General features: G+C 49.3%; 1 protein-coding gene across 2 annotated transcripts in view; it reads right to left on the bottom strand.

The window, feature by feature from the left end:
- Positions 1 to 22,330, bottom strand: part of ZCCHC24 (zinc finger CCHC-type containing 24) — a 156,866-nt gene that overhangs the window by 4,093 nt on the left and 130,443 nt on the right. Inside the window, exons 3-4 of one of the 2 annotated variants that reach the window (XM_029061089.2) lie at positions 10,652 to 10,816; positions 5,735 to 5,817 (exon numbers count right to left, since the gene is read on the bottom strand). In XM_029061089.2, the coding sequence (XP_028916922.1) occupies positions 5,735 to 5,817; positions 10,652 to 10,816 (248 nt within the window). The remainder of the gene's footprint in view (positions 1 to 5,734; positions 5,818 to 10,651; positions 10,817 to 22,330) is intronic. The other variant, XM_029061091.1, reaches the window with a different exon arrangement.

The raw sequence follows: 22,330 nt of genomic DNA, 5'->3' as shown, positions 1-22,330 counted from the left end.
GAAATTCCCATCTGATTAGTTGTTGGCTAAGAAGAATCGCTGCTTCCGACAAACCGCTTCCTGACTTCTCGAAGAAGAACCCTACTGGGACGCCCCTTCTACCTCCTCCCCCTTCTTTAGGAAAGCCCCCGAGCCCCCAGAGACCAGGTCTTGTCGGCAGTTAATCCGTCCTTCTTTCCTCAAAGATTCCAAGAAATCTTAAAGCTGAACTGATCCCCTACATAAAACCACGCTTCCCCTGTTCCTCTGCATGGGAGGAAGGGAAGACTGGGGAGGGAGATCTTCACTCTCCTCTTCTCAAATCCTGCTCCCCTCTGGATGCTGACTGCCAAGCTTCAGAGCTCTCTCGTGGAAAGAGAATTGGTCTGGGAACTGGAGGTACCGAACTGGAACACTCCAGTCCCAGGTCTGCTTCAGGCCTGCTGTGTGACCGCTGTGCCTCAGTTTCTTCTTCTGCCAAATGGGAATAATAATATCTGTCTTCCCCAACTTCACGAGGATACTGGGAGGGGAAGATAAGTACCCGGAGAAGTAATGGGGAAGCCCTTGGCGAATACCAGCATTACATAAAAGTAAGCTACGAAGATAGTCTCTTCTTGTTTCTCTTTTAGTTGAGGTTGGAGTGAAGGAAAGTTCAGGCAACCGAAGGGTCAGTACAGGCCCTCGTGTCCCGAGCTTCTCTGGTAGCCTAAAGACCAGGTGGCCCAGCCTCCTGAGGGCACCCTCCAGCCCTGATTAAAGAGAAAATCCCAGCGGTGATCACGTTTGTTGACAGAAGCAGCCTTCTCTTCCTCTCACTCGAGGCCCCGGGAATCATTTTCCCTGGAAAAAGTGCAGAGGACACTGGGAAAGCCTCCTAATAAGAACAGCTTCTTGGCCCCCGGTCAGAGGCCCTACCTTCTCCGCAGCCACTCTCTTCCCACAGAGGCCGGGCTCAGCTCCGCCTGACAGGCCACGCGGGCTCCAGCAACGTTTTTTCAGGCCTCCTTCGGGTGGCAGGGAAGGGGAGTCGAAGGAGGCCTAGGGAGAGAGGGGGACTGAGCCTCGAGGTCCAGATCCCAGGGCTACCAAAGGTCAGTGGGAAGACGCCGGACCCTTGTCTGGGGGACAAGAAAGAGAGGCATTTTGATTTCTGCCAGGCTACCGTATCGCAACTAGTATCATTATTTTATAACGATTAATCCAGCAGAGATCCTGGCTACAAGCCAAGGGAAGTGCTCATCTGCCTGATTCTAAAGACCCAAACTGGCCAGGGAGGGCTGGGGTTTTGCACTTTAATTATTCTTTCCCCCGAGCCCCAAACCGAGGAGGCACTGGTCTGTGCTGACTCAGCCTCGGCCTCCGGGGAGATTGCTCTGAAATAAATCTCCCTGAGAGTTGCTTGCCCGGCCTCTTTCTTGAGGCCGGGCCAGACATCTATGGCTCTGCCTGGGCAGAGGAGAGAAAACACCCACCAGTGACAGGAAAGTTTGTTGAGTGGAAGATAGGAGCCAGCTGCAGCGAGGGAGACTTTCTCCTCCTTCTTCCCTCTTCTCTTCTCTCACCCTTCATCCCTTTCTTGCCCCACCTCCCACCCACCTATTATTATTATTACTATCATTATTATATGTTTTTCGATAAAGGATTTACTATTTGTAAAGCACTGTTCTAAGCACTGGGGTAGATATGAGTAAATCAGGGTAGACCGAGTCCCCGTCCCACATGGGGCTTACAGTCTAAGTAGGGGGAGGACAGGTAGGTATTAAACCCCCATTTTACAGATGAGGAAACTGAGACACAGAGAAGTTAAGTGACTTGCCTAAGGTCACACAGCAGGCAAGTGGCCTAGTCTTGCTGAGCTGGGCGGGGCTCCAGAGTGGGGGGGCAGGGAAGTCAGCTGGTCAGTCAGTCGTATTTACTGAGCGCTTACTATGTGCAGAGCAGTGTACTAAGTGTTTGGGAAGCAACATGGCCTAGTCACTAGAGTTCTCTTCCCAGCTCTGCCACACTTGTGCCGTGTGACTTTGGGCAACTCACTTCACTGTTCTGGGCCTCAGGTCCCTCACCTGTAAAATGGGGATTAAGAGTATGAGCCCCATGTGGGACAGGGACTGTGTCCAACCTGATTATCTTGTCTTTACCTCAGCACTTAGTATTCATTCATTCAATAGTATTTATTGAGCGCTTACTATGTGCAGAGCACTGTACTAAGCGCTTGGAATGAACAAGTCGGCAACAGATAGAGACGGTCCCTGCCGTCTGACGGGCTTACGGTCTAATCGGGGGAGACGGACGGACGAGAACGATGGCAATAAATAGAGTCGAGGGGAAGAACATCTCGTAAAAACAATGGCAACTAAATAGAATCAAGACTTGGCACATAGTAAGTGCTTAACAAGTACCATAATAATAGTAATAATAATAAGGGGTCCCTGAGCCTCTCATCTGCCTCAGAATCGCCAACTGTGGATTGGTAATAACTGCTTCTCCTTCTGTTTCACAAAGGGAGGCTGTGAGAATGAACAGAGCGGCGTTTTTGCTGCGTCCCCTGAATTTCTTGGAAAAAGTTGCAGTTGGAAATGTTTGTTTACACAATGTTCTAAGACACATTTTAAAGAAACAGAGACATCAAGGGGTCATTTCTTCCTACCCTTGGCCCCAGCTCTCGTCAGGGTTCAACTCGACTGAGATAGCCGGCAGTCTATTCAGGTCATCAAAGCCAAGCGCTGACTCTCGTGTGCCCAGGGTTAAAAAGAAGTCTGGCAAAGGGGCTAATCACTCTAGATCTTCCTTTGGATTCTCTTTGTGTTTGATTTCCATGAAACTCTGAATTGGAGGTCGGGGGGGGGGGGGGGGAAGGAGGGTCAACATGGAATTCTGAGTATATTTACTACAGAGTGGCTCAGTGGAAAGAGCCCAGGCTTGGGAGTCAGAGGTCATGGGTTTGAATCCCTGCTCCGCCACTTGTCAGCTGTGTGACTGTGGGTCACTTAACTTCTCTGTGCCTCAGTGTCCTCATCTGGAAAATGGGGATGAAGACTGTGAGCCTCACGTGGGACAACCTGATGACCCTGTATCTACCCCAGCGCTTACAACAGTGCTGTGCACATAATAAGCGCTTAACAAATACCAACATTATTATTATTACAGTGAGAAGCTTACATTTTTTTTAATGGCATTTGTTAAGCACTTCCTATATCCCAGGCACTGTACTAAGCGGCTCTAGTAGATACAAGGTAATCAGGTTGGACACAGTCACTCGGGGCTCGCAGCCTAAATCTCCAATTTACAGATGAGGTAATTGAGGCTCAGAGAAGTTAAGTGACTTGCCCCAGGTCACACGGAAGACAAGTGGCAGAGCCAGAAAGAATCAGAACGTAGGTTCACTGACTACCAGGCATGTGCTCTTTCCACTAGGTCACGCTGCTTCTTTGAACTTTGAACTCTCCTACTTAGACTCTGAGCCCCATGTGGAAGAGGGATGGTGTCCAACCTGAATATGTTTTTTCTACTCAAGCACTTAGTATAGTGCTTGACACATAGTAGACACTTACAATGTACCATAAATAACAAAAACCCAAACTTGATGATCTGGGGAACAGTAGGTGGGAATGGGCGGGGAGGGGTGTGCTAACAAAAACTCTGTGGCCCAGATAGACTAAATCTAACTGATTAGTTTTGAAAACAGTGTTGAACACACTTTCAAGCCTGGCCCATCCTCTTGTTAAAGATTTTCAGGCACAGAGCTCTCCTGTCCCACCTTCAGTAACTGGTTTGGGAATTCGGTGCGACGAAACATCAAGATATATTGATAGGAAAAAATGTTGCAGAATCAAGGCCCAGGCAACAGTAGAAATTTATTAAGAGGGGGATTCTGTGGGGGAAATCACACATGATTTTCACCGGTAGTGCAACCAGGTCTTAAATTTCACTTTCTTGTTTTTCTTTTTAATGCATGCTGGGGAGATGGAGTGGGGCACGAGGGGAACAGACAAGGGTCGTGGCTGTATTACCACACTTCAGTTCTCTCTTGGATAAGAGGAAAAGTGACTCATGGTGGGAAATCAGTTCCACTTTGGCTTTCTGCAGGTATCACTTTGGAGGAAGGGGGATGCCATATCTGTTTATTTTGCCGATAATATTCTTATGATGTTTGTGACGTATAAATTTGGCTCTTGGCTCCTCCTCTGACCTTCATGCCTATATAGCCACCAAGCTGGGGAAGAACAAGCACTGTTCTAGGCACTGGGGCAGATACAGGTTGTCCACGTGGGGCTTACGGTCTTAACCCCCATTTTACAGCTGGAGTAACTGAGGCACAGAGAAGCTAAATGACTTGCCCAAGGTCACACAGCAGACAAGTGACAGATTCAGGATTAGAACCCATGACCTCTGACTCCCAGGCCCGTGTTCTTGCCACTAAGCCAAGCTGCTTCTACTGTACTCGGCACTGGGGTAGAAACAAGATAATCAAGTCCCTTACGGGACTCGCAGTCTAAGTAGGAGGGAAAGCAGGTAATGAATCCCCATTCTGAAGATAGGGGAACTGAGGCACAAACAAGTGAAGTGCCTTGCCCAAGGACACACATCAGGTACGTGGTGGAGACGGGATTAGAACCCAACTCTTCTGACTCTCAGGCCCATGCTCTTTCCACTGGGCCACACTGCTTCTCTATTATTCCCCAGGCCCACAGAGTTCAGGGTGTGGCATAGAAAAGAGTGACACCGGCTGTCCAGTACATGATGTTTATAGAAATGTATAGCACCCGTCCCCACCTCTCCACCTCAAATAGCCTTCCGCTCCTCTCAGTTGCTCTGGGTCTGGATGACTTCTCCTGGTGAAGCTGGACGAAGCTCACCAAGCGACCTGGTAAAGCCTGGTGCTCTCCCTCTGGAACCTGGTGGGGGATTTGGGATTTTAGGCCCCGGAAGTTATTCTGTGGTCCTGGGAGAGGGAGATGCATTTCTGGACACTGGGACCACGTAGTTTATAGCACGGAGAGGCAGCTTCACTAGCAAACCCTGTTGCTGAGGGAATACGGGACTAGGCGTCAGGAAGTCCAAGTTCTAGTCCCAGCTCTGCCTCTGGCCAGTGTGTGACCTCGGGCAAGTCACTTTACCTCTCTGGTCCTTAGTTTCCTTATCCTTAAGATGGGGATAAAATAGATTGTGAGCCCTACTAGCACTCAGAACATAGTAAATGCCATAGTGATTATAATTATTAAGGGTAAGATGTCTATTTAGGAATGAGAATGATGAACTAAATAATGCTTCTTGGCCCCTCAAAGAAACCCATAAAGTAGTACCCCAAATTCCATCCGGAGCTTATGGGAAGAGAATGGTCTTGGGGGATCATCCCTCCATGTTCCTTTTTCCCTATTCCATGTTCCAACCTATAGTTTTGCTTTAGGGGAGCCCATCACAAGAGACTCTAACTCCTCAGCCCTCAGTGCTCCCTCAGGGCTCCATACATCCCTTTTCTCCCCCAAATATCCCTGATTTTTCCAAGGATAAAGATCCCCAGATCCCAAAGGGAGGGAGGACACGGATCTTGATCCTTGCTGGGGGTCCTGCTTAAAGCTTCCCTTTGGGTCTCACACTCCTAGTGCTCCCACAGAGGAAGGAGATTGAGATCACGGTGAGGAGGTTATGAAGATGTCAAAATTCTCCGCTAAGGCACTGAACAGACAGGATTCATTGACCCTAGAGGTCAAAAGAGAGGGGAAACAGAGGTTAATTCTTTCTTCATAGGGACCTTGTACGTGGAGGTTGTGGAGGTTGACTGGAAACAGACATGGTTCCAAGTCTCGCCGCCCAACTCCCACTGTGGACACGAGTCTGCAGAGACATGGACATCATCATCATCGTTATTATTATTATATTTAAGTACTTACTACGTGTCAAGCACTGTTCTAAGCACTGGGGTAGATCCAAGTTAGGTTGAACAAAGTCCCTGTCCCACTTGGGGCTCACTGTCTAAGTAGGAGGGAGAACAGGTCTTTAATTCCCATTTTGCAGTTGAGGAAACTGAGGCACAGAGAAGTGAAGTGACTTGTCCAAGGTCACACAGCAGACAAGTGGCAGAGCCTGGATCACGACCCAGGTCCTCTGACTCCGAGGCCCCTGCTCTTTCCACTAGGCCACTCTGGCTTCTCGTGGACATGCCGAGACGTGGCCCCTAAGACCATCTTGCGCAGTATCACTTTCTCTCAAGGGAGTTCATGTCGATGGGGCATTAATGGAGCCAAGAAGGCAAGAGTTCCCACTACCGCCTCACCAGCTCGATCTGGGATGGTAATGTCTCCTCCTCTCTCCATTCCCTAAAGTGGGAGAAATGGACCTAAAAACCCAAATTCCAGACCTCAGGATTTGGGAGATCCTGCCTGATGGAAGCTTTCCTCATTCCCAGGCAAGACCTTTTCATTCATTCATTCAATAGTATTTATTGAGCGCTTACTCTGTGCAGAGCACTGTACTAAGCGCTTGGAATGGACAAATCAGTAACAGATAGAGACAGTCCCTGCCCATTGATGGGCTTACGGTCTAATCGGGGGAGACGGACGGACGAGAACAATAGCAATAGCTCTCGGGGTCCTTTCAGCGGCTTCAGCTTCAGCTCCGTGATCAACCGTGCTGGTGACTGGGGAAGGATATCCCACCAAATGGCCCCAGAGCCCTGGGCGGTGAGACAAGGAATCAATCCTGAGGGGTTTCCTGGATCTCCCAGAAGTGTCAAATAGTATCTCACCAATCCCACTTTTCAGTCCTTCTCAACGGTTCGGGGATTGTTTCCGGACCGGAATGCCCCAAAACTTCCAGCTCATGGTTGGAAATGAACCTGAAGACTGGGTTTAAAAACAAAAAGGAAATGGAGTAGAACCCAAAGTTCTTCCCTTCCAATTCTCTAGGCCTCCAGGGTGACCTTATTCCAGGTCGCCGAATACTCCAAAGCGTCCAGCTCGTGTGTTTGAAGTGAACTTGAAAACCGGGTCTAATAATAATAATAATTATGGTATTTGTTAAGTGCTTACTATGTGCCAGACACTGTACTAACAAAAAGGAAATGGAGGAAAGCCCAGAGCTTCTTCCCTTCTAACTCTCTAGGCATCCAGGGTGACCTTATTCCAGGTCACCGATGAAGGCTGAAGAGGAAGAGGAACAGAAATCTTCTGTGTGCCCCGGTTGAGAATTAGGCCCAGAAACAGAACCACGACAGGGACATCCGAAATGGGGGGACCCCGGTGAGACCGGGCGTCACCGATATCAAGGAGGGAATCCTTGCATTTCTTGGCACTGCCTGAGTAAAGGCAAAATGATGTCCACATGGTAACGTTCACATGCTGAGAAGCAGCATGGCTCAGTGGAAAGAACCCGGGCTTGGGAGTCAGAGGTCATGGGTTCAAATCCCGGCTCTGCCACTTGGCAGCTGTGTGACTGTGGGCAAGTCACTTCACTTCTCTGTGCCTCAGTTACCTCATCTGTAAAATGGGGATTAACTGTGAGCCTCACGTGGGACAACCCGATTACCCTGTATCTCCCCCAGCACTTAGAACAGTGCTCTGCACATAGTAAGAGCTTAACAAATACCAACATTATTATTATTATCGTTTTAGTCTGGAGCGTCATAAAAGACCTCTCCTTTTCCCCACTTTGGGGACTTGCAAATTGAAACTTTCCATCAGCACCAGTCAGCATTTTAGAAAAGGGGAGAAAAATCGTTTGGCCAAATCTTTGGCTCCGCCTCGAAGGACGGACGATTCCGGGATATTGGGAGGAGGAGAGCCCCGGACAGCTCTCTCCCGCCACTGCACCGTGCCCCGGCTCGACTCCCGGCCCTCCCTGACCGGCCCTGCCTCGGGAAGACTCCCCCCAGAGACAAGCGAAAGGGGAGGTGGCCGCTCCATCTTGCCGGGACCGGTCCGTCCCGCCGACGGGGCCTGTGATCTCTGAAAATATTTGTTTGTGGAGCGACTTCTTCTGAGGGCGGATGGGAACGGGATCCTAAGGCCCCTTCTGAGGTTTTCCTGGCAAACTGCGTTTCTGGAGCTGCACCCCTCCGTGGGGGTGGCCAGCGGCCTGAGATCTGCTGTTTACTTGCGTGTGGAGAAACAGTAACCATGAGAACCGCATCGGGACTCTCGGCGCTCCAACCGAAGGGAATTGAGGACAGATGAGGAATGAATCAGGCCGGCTGGTGGGATCTGGGCCAGGATCAACTCAAAGAAAACACTGCCCTAGGAATCCTACTCTGGATGGACTCCCCGTGGCCAGTTTGGGAGGCTAGAGCATCCTACTCTTGCTTGCCTCTCCTTTCCCATCTGAGGCCCGAGGGGCCAGACTGCAGAGAGTCCCAAGGGCCCCGGAGTGTCTAATGATACTAGTTATAATAATAATAGTCATAATAATTATAATAATTGTGCTCTTTAAGTGCTTACTATGTGCCAAGCACTGGGCTGAGCGCTGGGGTAGATACAGAAGAATGAGGTTAGACACTGTCTTTTTCACACATGGGTTTCATGAGACTAATTATAATAATAAGAGTCTTCTTATTGCTATTAATAATAATAACAAGAATAATTGTGCTATTCGTTTTGTTAAGTGGTTCCTATGTGCCAAGCAATGGGCTGAATGCTGGGGTAGATACAGAAGAGTAAGGTTGGACATTGTCTTTTTCACACGTGAGTTTCACTGCCCAAGGTGGAGGGAGAACAGGTATTGAATCCCCATTTTACAGGTGAGGAAACTGAGGCCTAGTGAAGTGACTTGCCCTAGATCAAGCAGCAGGCAAGTAGTGGAGCTAGGATTAGAGTGCAGGTCCTCTGACTTTCAGGCCCATGCTCTCTCCAATAGGTCATTCCTGAAGTCAAAGGGCAGGGACTGTCTCTGTTACGGATTTGTATATTCCAAGCGCTTAGTACAGTGCTCTGCACATAGTAAGCGCTCAGTAATACTATTGAATGAATGAATGAATGAAGTGTTGAGATGAGGGATATTTAGGGGAATCTAGGGCCGCTTGGATTGCAGTTAACTGGGGACTTGGGATTCTCCACTAAGCCCCATTTACTCCTGACCAATAAATCAGGGAACCAGATGCTCGTTTACCTGCTTGGTGGAGGGACGGGGGAGGAGGAGGAGGTGGGGCCAGAAGTGACCAGAGTTGGACTAGCTCCGTTTTAAATCAAGCCTACTTTCAGAGTTTAAATTCCATCCCACGGGTCCCTCAGAGCCGGGAGACTGTCACATCCTCGGCTCATGCTCTCCCTCCAGTAGGAGACTGTTCCTCTCGTCTTTGGCCCGCTATGCCTCAGCATGGCCCAGTGGAAAGAACCCCGAGAGTCGTGCCTGCCGTGTGACCTTGGGCAAATCACTTAACTTCTCTGTGGCTCGGTTTTCGCAGCTGTAAAATGGGGATTCAATACCTGTTCACCTTCCTACTTTGACCGTGAGCGCCATATGGGCCAGGGCCAGTCTGACTTGACGGGCTGGTATCTACCCCAGTACTTGATATGTAGTAAGTGCTAAACAGACATAAAAATAATAATAATGATAATAATAACAGCATGTTGTAGCGGTTAGAGCACGGGCCTGGGAGTCAGAAGGTCATGGGTTCGTTCATTCATTCAATTGTATTTATTAAGCGCTTACTGTGTGCAGAGCACTGTATTAAGCACTTGGAAAGCACAATACAGCAATAAAGAGAGACAATCCCTGCCCACAATGGGCTTACGGTGCAGAGGGTTCTGATCCTGACTCCTCCATTTGTCTGCTCTGTGACCTCGGTCAAGTCGCTTCACTTCTCTGTGCCTCAGTTACCTCATCTGTAAAATGGGGATTGAGACTGTGAACCCCATGTAGGACAGGGACTGTCTCCAACACAATTCGCTTGTATCCTCCCCAGTGCTTAGTACAGTGCCTGGCACGTGGTAAGTGCTTAACGAATACCGTAATTAATTATTATTATTCATCCTCACGGTTACTTCTTGAAACTGGGTGAGTAGCATAATTCTCTTCCCTTGTCCTCCCCCTCCTCCTCAATCAAGCAATCTATGGTACCGATTGGGCGCTTACTGTGTGCAGAGCACTGTACTAAGCACTCAGGAGAGTATACTACAACAGAGTTGGTAGACATGTTCCATGCCCACAAGGAGCTCACAGTCTAGCCCTCCTTCCCAACTCCCATTTTATAGTTGAAGCTCACAGAAGGGAAGGGAGGAAGGGAAGGGGGGAGGATTTGAACTCCATACTCCAGCTTCTTGGCCACGGTCTCCTCTACTTTAGCTCTTAGTCTACCTACTCTGTTGTGTATAGTACGGCGCTTCACAGACTAAGCATTCAATAAATTCCATCGATTTATTGATTCCATTTAACTTATTTGCCTGGCTTTGCTGCCTAGGCTTTCTCCCACAGGCCAAATCCATTCCCAAGGGAGCGAAGTGCGAGGTGATAACGGCGTGAAAGCCGACCTCCGGAAAAGCTAACTCAAGAGCTACTACCTCGACGGGAAGTGAGAAGGGGCAGTGATAATCCAGCCCGCCCCCTCTTTCAGAGCGGGAACACTGAGTCCCCGAGTGGTTAATCGCCATCGGCTCCCACTGTTAGAGTTGCGACTACGATGGCCAGCTCTCTCGCTTCTTTCCTCCCCAAACACCCCTCTGACCGGCTGACCTCTTACCTGTTTGTGAGGATACACATTGATGTGGCACTTGATACATTCTTGGCCCATGTTGGCCCAGGAGTTTCCACTCATCCATTTTCTCTTGCACTTGGGACATTTGTACTCCCCAAAACACCGCTTCTTGCCCTGGTACGGAGTCAGCCCTTCACCTTTGGGGCGAGCCTGTAGTCAGAAAGGGAATGACAGTGAGGATCCGACCTGTGTGGCCAAATGCACAAGGGTTCAGCTCACATTTTCCAGCGGTGCTCTCTCCCACCCTCCGGCCCTGTTTGACTAGCCAGGGAGCCCCGATTGCCATGATAAACCAAATCCTGAGGGCCAAGAAGGCAGAGACAAGCCCCCTTTAATTTCTCACCAGGCTTACTATTTCGTCTCCATTGGTCGCATTCGGAAGCTATTAGGCTCTGGGCAGGTGGACCGGTGCTTTTCGCCCGGGATCCGATGGAGACTAAACCCATTGGTAGCAGCTATGGCTCTCCACCTCCCATTCAATCAACCAATCAATCGTATTTATTGAGCACTTACTGTGTGCGGAGCTCTGTACTAAGCTCGTGGGAGAGGATGATATAACAGAGTCGATAGTCATCTTCCCTGCCCACAATGAGTTTATGGTCCGGAGGGGTTTATTGCAACCCACACACTTCAACTCCTCCAGCACCAGGTTCCTCACTGTGTCCCAATCTTTTCTATCTTGTTGGCGACCCTCCCTTTCCATATGCACCAGATCACCACCCCCCCCACCTTCAAATCCTTCAAAACCTTATTCAGTTCACACGTCTTCCACGACGCCTTCCCGATTAAGCCTTCTTTCCCCTTCTCCCTCTCCCTTCCTCGTTGTCTATGCTCTTGGATCTGTATCCTTTGGGTATTTCGTATTCACCCCACCCTCAGCCCCACAACACGTGTTTATATATCCTTAAATTATTTATTTATATTAAAGTCTGCCTCCCCCTATAGACTGTAGGCTCATTGTGGGCAGGGAATATGACTGTTTATTGTTACAGCTACTCTCCCAAGTGATTAGTATAGCGCTTTGCGCACAGTAAGCACTCAGTAAATACAGTTGAATGAATGAACGAATGAATATAAGCTCCTTGCAGGCAGGGAATGTGTCTACCAACTCTATTATATTGCATTCTCTCAAGGACTTAGTATGGTGCTCTGCACACAGTAAATGCTCAGTGAATATCATTGACTGATTGATCAATTGATTTCTTAACCCCCTCCAGAGTCCAAATCTAAGTCATCACTGTCAACAACAGCATTTATTAATAATAACAATAATAATAATAATGGCATTTGTTAAACGCTGACCATGTGCCAAGTACGGTTCTAAGCGCTGGGGGAGATACAATGTTATCAGGTTGTCCCAGGTGAGGCTCACAGTCTTCATCCCCATTTTCCAAATGAGGTAATTGAGGCACAGAGAAGTTAAGTGACTTGCGCAAAGTCACACAGCTGACAGGTGGCGGAGCCAGGATTAGAACCCAAGACCTCTGACTCCCAAGCCCACTAAGCCACGCTGTTATTAAGAACTTACTGTGGGAAGAACATGGTACCAGGTGCTTGGGAGCATATTTTTTGCTCTCATCTTGCCTCTCACTCTGTAGGCAGCTCTGAGCTTCTTTCATGCCACCCAAACCTTGGTGCTAGAATCACTTCCATCTAACTGCACTTAGGCTTCAGGAAACTACAGCAAAACCTGAATGTCAGAACTGTAGCTCTTCAAGGGAAGAGATTGTGGCTTCTTTATTTACTAATAATTGAGGTGCTTACTTTGGGTCAAGCACAATGGTAAGCACTGAGGCAGATACAATCAGATGTGATACAGTCCTTGTCACCCATTCACAGTCTAGTGTGGAGGGGTAATGGGTAATAATAATAATGATAATGTTGGTATTTGTTAAGCACTTACTATGTGCAGAGCACTGTTCTATGCACTGGGGAATCCGGTTGTCCCACGTGGGGCTCACAGTCTTAATCCCCATTTTTACAGATGAGGTAACTGAGGCACAGTGAAGTTAAGTGACTTGCCCACAGTCACACAGATGACAAGTGGCAGAGCTGGGATTCGAACCCATGACCTCTGACTCCAAAGCCCGTGCTCTTTCCACTGAGCCATGCTGAACCTCCATTTTACAGATGAGGAAATTGAAGCCCAGAAAAGTTGAGTGACTTGCCCCAGATCGTACAGCAGGCAAGTGGCAGAGTCGGGATTAGAACCCAGGTTCTCTGACTCCCAGGTGGGTGATCTTTCCCCAAGGCCTTGCCGGGGAAGTCAAATAGTTCTGATGATTTCCTCTTCCCCAACCGCAGTTGCGATCTGCTCCAACCCTGAATTGGATCCCAAATTCTCCTCAGGAATTTTCCTCCCTTCTTTCTGCAAAATTAGGCATGAGAAACAAAGCTGTTAGAGAGGGCCTAACAATTGGGGTTCTTTTCTGAAGATCTCCATCTCATCTATCTCGCCGCCAGCCTCTCACCCACATCCTGCCTCTGGCCTGAAACACGCCTCCCTCCTCAAATCTGACAGTTGATCACTCTCCCCACCTTCAAAGCCTTATTGAAGGCCTTCCCCAACTAAACCCTCATTTCCTCTTCGCCCACTCCCTTCTGCAGCCCCCTTGCCCTTGGTTTTGTACCCTTTATTCACCCTTCTCTTTTATTCACCACAGAATTTATGTACATATCTGTAATTTAATCCTTTACATTAATGTCTGTAAGCTCACTGTGGGCAGGGAACATGTCGATCATGTTCCACCTTCACAATATCACTAAAATCTGCTCTTTCCTATCCTGCCTTTATTACTATATCAGCCTTCTCGCCAACCTCCCTGCCTCCTGTCTCTCCCCACTCCAGTCCAGACTTCACACTGCTGCCCAGATTATTTTTCCATAAAAATGTTCCAGGATATGTTTCCCCACTCCTCAGGATACTCCACTGGTGGTCCATCCACCTTCGCATCAAAACTTTCTCACCATTGGTTTTAAAACATTCCATCATCTTGACCCCTCCTACCTCACCTTGCTACTCTCCTACTACAACGCAGCCCGCACACTTCACTCCTCTAATGCCAACCTTCTCACTGTGCCTCGATCTCACCTATCTCAGCACCGACCCTTCACCCACATCCTTCTTCAGGCCCGAATGCCCTCCCTCCTCAAATCTGACAGACAATTACTCTCTCCCTTTTCAAAGACTTATTGAAGGCCCATCTCCTCCAAGAGGCCTTTCCCTGACTAAGCCCTTCTTTCCTCTTCCCCCACTCCATTCTGTCATCCTGACTTGCTTCCTTTATTCATCCCTCCTCCCAGCCCCACAGCCCTTAGGTACGTATCAGTCATTTATTTATATTAAAGTTTATCTCACCCGCTAGACTGTAAGGTCCGAGTGGGCAGGGAATGTGTCCATTTACTGTTACAGTGTACTCTCCCAAGCACTTAGTACAGTGCTCTGCACAAAGTAAGCAGTCAATATATAACGATTGAATGAATGAATGAATGCTGTGTGACCTTGGGTAAGTCACTTCTCTGTGGCTCATTTTCCTTATCTGTCGAATGGGGATTAAGGCTGTCAGCCCCACAGGGGACAGGGACTGTGTCCAACCTAATGAATTTGTATCGACCCCAGTGCTTAGGACAGTGCCTAACGAATACCGTAAAACAAAAGATCTCTGCCTGTGATTCTTTTCTTCTGTAGCCAAGGACAAGTTATGTCCCCCTGTAGAACATAGTTATAGTGGCATCAAATGTAAATTACTGGAAGGTGGGGCAGGTCTGCGGGGATGATGAGGGAGAGGACTCTGATTATCATCCTTAAAAGTGACATATTCCAGAGAGCAGGGAGCGGGAGAGGAGAGAGAAGGGAAGAGAGGGAAAGAGAGAGTGATCTCCACACTGTAATTAAAAAAAACCACACTTTCCGGAGTTGGGATTCATTTGTGCAAACTCGGGGTTGGATGGCATTGGCGACCGCTGGGGAGGGTGGCCTCAGGCCCAGGGCCTGGTAGATTTAATGTCCTCCAAACCCAATTCCCACCGTATCTGGCCAATTCCTGCCTCTGCCAAGCCCAGGGGAAAGGTCAAATGCAGGGCGGGCCCCATAGGGTCAGGGGTCAGGCTGCATGGGCCTCCTTGCTTGGACAGGATTATTATTATTATTTGACTTATTACCTTGGTATTTGTTAAGCACTTACTATTTCAAGCACCGTTCTAAGCTCTGGGGTTAGTACAAGATAATCGGGTCCCTGTCCACAAGGGACTCAGAATCTAAGTAGGAGGGAGAACAGGTATTAAATCCCCATTTTACAGTTGAGGAAACTGAGGCCCAGAGAAGCAAATTGATTTGCCCAAGGTCACTCAGCAATAACTTGATAGAGGCAGGATTAGAATACAGGTCCTGACTCCTAAGCCTGTGCTAGACGATGCTATGTCAATGACGTGAATGACTGGACTGGGAGGGTCTATCCCGGGGGGGCCCAGAGCCTCAGACCACACTCTCCCAGAACACCTGGATACAGCATGACCTAGTGAATTCAGTACGGGCCTGGGAGTCAGAAGGACTTGGGTTCTAGTCCCGGCTCCACCACTTGTCTGCTGCGTGGCCTTGGGCAACTCACTTAATTTCTCTGTTCCTCAGTTACCTCAACTGGAAAATAGGGATCAAGACTGTGAGTCTTATGTGGGACAGAAACTGTGTCCAACCTGAGATCTTGTAACCACCCCAGCGCTTAGAACGGTGCCTGGTACATAGTAAGCACTTAACAAATACCACAGTTTATTATTATTGTTATTATTCCTGGCTCTTGCTCTTCCCTTTTTGGAAGCATCTCCATTTTATCATTTCATTTTATATTTTCATTACCCTATTTATTTTGTTAATGAGATGCATATCACCTTGATTCTATTTATTTGCTATTGTTTTAATGAGATGTTCATCCCCTTGATCCTATTTATTGCTACTGTTCTTGTCTGTCCGTCTCCCCCGATTAGACTGTGCTCCCTTCAAAGGGCAGGGACCGTCTCTATCTGTTACCGATTTGTACATTCCGAGCGCTTAGTACAGTGCTCTGCACATAGTAAGCGCTCAATAAATACTATTGAATGAATTTTATCCTGTTACCCCGGCCCTACTGCACTGCCCAAGTACCAAAGTACTTGATACTTTCCCAAGCGCTTAGTACAGTGCTCTGCACACAGTAAGCGCTCAATAAATATGATTGAATTGAATGAATGACCCGAGTAGAGTTTGTGTACCTATTTTATATAACCTATTGCTTCCTCCTACCTGTCATTTATTTAAGTGTTGATCTCCCCTGCTAAACTCTTTTGAAGGCAGGGATACTGGCTCCTAACTGTACTATTTTCTCCTAAGAGTACAGTAGAGTGTTCTGCATTCAGAAGGTGCTCAATAAATGCTCAATAAATACCTTCATGGAAAATGCAAGGTTTCTTCCTATCAGGGTGCCTAGTATCAGTGCACTTTTAATATTTGATTATTATTATCGTGGTGTCTGTTAAGCACTTATTATGCATCAAGCACTGTTTTAAGCGCTCGGGTAGATACAGGTTTGCCCCTTCCTACCTCTCCTCCCTTCTCTCTTTCCACCGCCCAGCCCGCACGCTCCGCTCCTCCGCCGCCCACCTCCTCGCCGCCCCCCGGTCTCGCCCATCCCGCCGTCGACCCCCGGGCCGCGTCCTCCCGCGGTCCCGGAACGCCCTCCCTCCTCACCTCCGCCAAACTGATTCTCTTCCCCTCTTCAAAACCCTACTTAAAACTCACCTCCTCCAAGAGGCCTTCCCAGACTGAGCTCCCCTTCTCCCTCTACTCCCTCTACCGTCCCCCCTTCACCTCTCCGCAGCTTAACCCTCTTTTCCCCCCCATTTCCCTCTGCTCCTCCCCCCTCCCTTCCCGTCCCCTCGGCACCGTACTCGTCCGCTCAACTGTATATATTTTCATTACCCTATTTATTTTGTTAATGAGATGTACCTCGCCTCGATTCTATTTAGTCGCCATCGTCTTTACGAGATGTTCTTCCCCTCGACTCTATTTATCGCCATCGTTCTCGTCCGCCCGTCTCCCCCGATCAGACCGTAAGCCCGTCAAACGGCGGGGGCCGTCTCTATCTGTTGCCGACTTGTTCATTCCAAGCGCCTAGTACAGTGCTCTGCACATAGTAAGCGCTCAATAAATACTGTTGCATGAATGAATGATTTATAGTCTAAGTAGGAGGGAGAACAGGCATTTAATCCCCATTTTACAGTTGGAAAACCGAGGCACAGAGAAGTAAAGCGGTCACACGGCAGGCACTGGCAGAGTCAGGATTAGAACCCAGGTCCTCTGACTGTCAGGTCCACGCTCTTTCCATTAGGCCACGCTGCTCCTGCACTTTACCGACTCTTCCCAGCCAGTCTGGATTGGGGAGCCAGGTAACCCAAGCAGTGGTCAGAGCTAAACTGGACCAGAAGCTGGGGATTTGGGGTATGTAGCGGGCCCGAGGGTCTGATGAGCTCTCTCGGTAAGTTTACAAACGGCAGGCCCGATTCTCTCCCTTTCCAGGTATCTGAAGAACGAATGACAGGGGTGGGTGCGGCTCTCAGGGGATATTAATGTCTGCCTCCCCCTCTAGACTGTAAGCTCTTCGTGGGCAGGGAATGCGTCCGTTTTTTGTTGTACTGAACTCTTCCAAGTGCTTAGTACAGTGCTCTGCATACATTAAGTGCTCAATAAGTATGATTGACGTCCCCCCTCCTGCCTCAAGGCAGTGGATTCTGGATCTGGAAGCCGTATGGCATAGCGGATAGAGCTTGGGCCTGCGAGTCAGAAGGTCGTGAGTTCTAATCCCGGCTCGGCCACTTGTCTCCTGTGTGACCTCGGGCAAGTCACTTCACTTCTCTGTGCCTCAGTTACATCCGTAAAAAGGGGATCGAGACAGTGGACCCCATGTGGGACAGGGACTCCGTTCGACCCGATTTGCTTGTATCCACCCCAGAGCTTAGTACAGTGCCTGGCACACAGTAAGCGCTCAACAAATGCCATAATTATGATTGTGATGATAATTCGGAGAGAGCATTCTCCAAACGAACATAGAAGCTGGGTGGGTGAGATCTATGGAATCTTCTGCATCGTCTCTCCCTTCTTTATCATCAGTGTGCTTGGATCTGTGACCTCTGGGCATTTGCTATTCACCACCTAGCACTCACATATATATCTCTAAATTACATATTATAAATTATTTATTTCATATTAATGTCGGAATCCCCCTCTAGACTGTAAGTTCATTACGGGCAGGGAACGCAACTGCTAATTCCGCCGTACTGTACTCTCACGCACTGAGTACAGTGCTCTGCACATAGTAAGTGCTCAATTCATAGCACTGATTGATTGAAAGCATCTGCAAGAGTGACTAGAGCAGACAGAGTGAGTGTTGGAGAGACGACAAGGGGACAATCAGCCATCGGATTCGATGGTCGGGGTCTCGGCACCTATGGCAACCACAGCCCAACAGTGCGGCTCACGCTTGCTGGCTTTCTCCGCTCCGCTGAGCCCTCCGCTGAGCCCAGCACAGGCCTTCCCTAATGACCCGAGAGAATCACAGCTCGCGACAGGTTGGGGCACAGTGAGCCGTGGAGCCTCCGAGCCCCAGCCGGGCTCAGCCCTGTGCCTCGCCGGCCCCACACAGGTCTCACCTGGAGAGCAGAGAACAGAGATTGAAAGGGGACGCGATTCTTCACAGACAGGTGACCTAAGGAGCTCGGCTCCTCTCCCGACGCTAAACCACAGAGGAAGGAGAAAAGCCATTCCGACCCAAGGCTAGATGGTCTACTCGTCTTCTCCTCAACTCCAAAGTTCCCCTCATTTAATAACGATGATAATAATAATTCTGGTATCTGTTAAGTGCTTACTATGTGAGAGGCATTTTACTAAGCACTGCGGTGGATCCAAGCAAATCTGGTTGGACAGAGTCCCTGTCCCACGTGGGACTCAGGGTCTCAATCCCCATTTTACAGATGAGGTAACAGAGGTACAGAGATAAAGGTTGGTATTGGTTAAGCGCTTACTATGTGCAGAGCACTGTTCTAAGCACTGAGGTAGATACGGGGTCATCAGGTCGTCCCACGTGAGGCTCACAGTTAATCCCCATTTTACAGATGAGGGAACTGCGGCCCAGAGAAGTGAAGTGACTTGCCCATGGCTTCGAACCCATGGTTTCCGATTCCCAAGCCCGGGCTCTTTCCACTGCGCCACGCCGCTTCTCTAATGTGAAGTGATTTGCCCAATGTCACTTAGCAGACAAGTGGCAGATCCAGAATTAGAACCCATGACCTTCTGACTCCCAGGCCTGTGCTCTATCCACTACACCATGATGCTTTTCATGAGGGTGGGCTTCCACTGGGGGGGATCTTTGACCTGTAGGACTAGGATTAGGACCAGATGGACAGGGGCGTAGCCTGGAAAGGGCCCAGGACAGGGAGTCAGGAGACCTGACTTCTAAATCTGGCTCCATCACTTGCCTTCTGAGTGACCTTGTCTTATTTCTTATGCCGTCGAGTTATTTCCGACTGATAGCGACGCCACGGACACATCTCTCCCGGGACGCCCCGCTCTCCACCTGCAATCGTTCTGGTAGCGGATCCATAGAGTTTTCTTGGTAAAAATCCGGAAGTGGTTTACCATTGCCGCTCTCCGCACGGTAAACTCGAGTCTCCGCCCTCGACTCTCTCCCACGCCGCTGCTGCCCAGCGCGGGTGAGTTTTGCCTCGTAGCAGATTGCCTTTCACTCGCTAGCTCCTGCCCAAGCCAGGAACGGAATGGGTCGGCCCCTGCTTGACTCTCCTTCCCGTAGCCGAGACCGGTAATGTACCGGAAACTCTCCAGGTGCCACCCTGAGACGGGGAGTGACCTTAGGCAAGTCAATTAACTTCTCTGGGCCTCATCAGAAAAATGAGATGCAAATACCTGTTCTTCCTCCTCCTTGGACTGTGAGCCCTGGGTGGGAAAGGGACCGTGCCTGATCTGACTATTCTTTATCTTCCCCAGCATCCAGCACAGTGCTTGGCACTTAGTAAGCACGTACCAATTCTTACAGTTATTCTGATTGTTGCCTGATTCTCCTGGTCCTTTCAGAGAAGCTCTCCTGGGTTGACCCTTTCTTTCCACAAGCCGCAGCCCCTTTCCCAAACCGCCACTCCATCTCAACTAGCCTTACTGGGAAGGAATATGTGGAGGATTTCTCAAGTTCTGAGGTTAAAAACTTCTTGCAACCACACAGAAAACACTTCCTGAAGACTTGCCTGCCTATTAAAACACCCTGGGTTTCTTTGTCATCTCTGCTGCAAACCCCCTCCGAGGAGGGCCAAAATCCAGGATGGAAAACACAAGAGGCCAAACGAATGTCTGCTTTCTTCTTTTTCCAGTGGCATTTGTTAACTGCTTACTATGTGTCAGGCACTTTACTCAACACTGGGATGCCAATCAGGTTGGACGCATTCCGTTCCCACGTGGGGCTCACAGTCTTAATCCCCATTTTACAGGCAAGGTAATAGACACAAAGAAGTTGAGTGACTTCGCCAAGGTCACACAGCAGACAAGTGGCAGAGCCAGGATTAGAACCCAGATCCTGTCACTCCAAGGCCTGGGCTCTTTCCACTGAGCCGTGCCGCTCTTCATTCCCTTCCCTCCCAGCCTGAGATCAGTTTGCTCAGAATGAGCTGGTCTCAGGTCCAGAGAGCAGGGAATGGGACACTGAGTCCAATGGGTGGCATAGAAGCCAGTCGGCCAGAAGCCCCAGCCTGGGTGGGTGCACCTTGGGCAAGTCACTTCATTGCCCTCTAGACTGTAAGCTTGTCGTGGACAGGGAACCCTATCTACCAACTTTGCCACATTGTACTCGCCCAAGCACTTAGTACAGTGCTCTGCACACCGTAAGCACTCACTAGAGAAGCAGCGGGGTTCAGTGGAAAGAGCACGGGCTTAGGAGTCAGAGGTCACGGGTTCTAATCCCGGCTCCGCCACCTGTCAGCTGTGTGACTTTGGACAAGTCACTTGACTTCGCGGTGTCTCAGTTACCTCATCTGGAAAATGGGGATGAAGACTGTGAGCCTCACGTGGGCCAACCTGATTACCCTGTATCTCCCCCAGCGCTTAGAGCAGTGCTCGGCACATAGTAAGCGCTTAACAAATACCAGCGGTATTATTAAATACAATTGATTGATTGAACCTCTGTGCCTCCATTTCCTCGTCTGTTAAATGGGGATCAATTCCCCTTCTCCCTCCCTCCTTAACTGTGAGCTCCTGGGGGACGGGGACTGTGTCCAATCTGATTGTTCTACGTCCACCCCAACAACTTAGCACAGTGCTCGGCACATTGTAAGTGCTTAAATAGCATCATTATAACTCTGGAGACGTACTCTACACACCGACCCTGTATCGTTTCAAAGAGTCCCTTGGGGCTGGGATTTCTGAAGGATTCTGTCCAGCTCAGGTGAGGGACAGAGGTGGAGGAGAAGGAAGAAGAAGGGGAGGAGGAGGAGAAGCAAAACCCTACTTAAAGCTCACCTCCTCCAAGAGGCCTTCCCAGACTGAGCTCCCCTTTTCCCTCTACTCCCTCTACCCCCCCTTCACCTCTCCGCAGCTAAACCCTCTTTTCCCCCCATTTCCCTCTGCTCCTCCCCCTCTCCCTTCCCCTCCCCTCGGCACTGTACTCGCCGCTCAACTGTATATATTTTCATTACCCTATTTATTTTGTTAACGAGACGTACATCGCCTTGATTCCATTTATTTGCTATCGTTTTAATGAGATGTTCATCCCCTCGATTCTATTTATCGCCATCGCTCTCGTCCGTCCGTCTCCCCCGATTAGACCGTGAGCCCGTCAAAGGGCAGGGACTGTCTCTATCTGCTACCGGTTTGTCCATTCCAAGCGCTTAGTACAGTGCTCTGCGCATAGTAAGCGCTCAATAAATACTATTGAATGAAGCAAGCAGAGGAGTGGGGAGCCAAGGGAGGCTCATTTTTCTAGGATGACAGTACAGACCAGCAGCAACCAGTGGTGGCTTAGGAGAGGAGCCAGCCACAAGCCAACAAAGGCAAACAGAAAGGGGCCACGGGCTACAGCACCCTAATAAGCCAGGAGGCACCACCAAGCTACCCTGCCACTGTAAATCTCTGGCTTCTGGAGGCCAGGGGACAAGCTGGTCTCAGAGCACTAGAAAGTGAACTTGTGAAAACAGCCAGCTCCCAAGGGCACCCTGGTTTAATAATAATAATAATAATGTTGGCATTTGTTAAGTGCTTACTATGTGCAAAGCACTGTTCTAAGCACCGGGGGGATACAAGGTGTTCAGGTTGTCCCACATGGGGCTCACAGTCTTAATCCCCATTTTGCAGATGAGGTAATAATAATAATAATGTTGGTATTTGTTAAGCGCTTACTACGTGCAGAGCACCGTTCTAAGCGCTGGGGGAGATACAGTTTGTCCCTTGTGAGGCTCACACTTAATCCCCATTTTACAGATGAGGTAAGTGAGGCACAGAGAAGTGACTTGCCCGCCGTCACACAGCTGACAAGTGGCAGAGCCGGGAGTCGAACCCATGACCCCTGACTCCGAAGCCCAGGCTCTTCCCACTGAGCCGCAGAGAAGTGAAGTGACTTGCCCGAAGTCACACAGCTGACA

The sequence above is a fragment of the Ornithorhynchus anatinus genome, chromosome 3 (genome assembly GCF_004115215.2).
Source record: "Ornithorhynchus anatinus isolate Pmale09 chromosome 3, mOrnAna1.pri.v4, whole genome shotgun sequence".
In the NCBI taxonomy this organism is placed as follows: Eukaryota; Metazoa; Chordata; class Mammalia; order Monotremata; family Ornithorhynchidae; genus Ornithorhynchus; species Ornithorhynchus anatinus.
The sequence above is the reverse complement of the archived record's forward strand: the minus strand, read 5'-3'. Positions and strand labels throughout refer to the sequence as shown.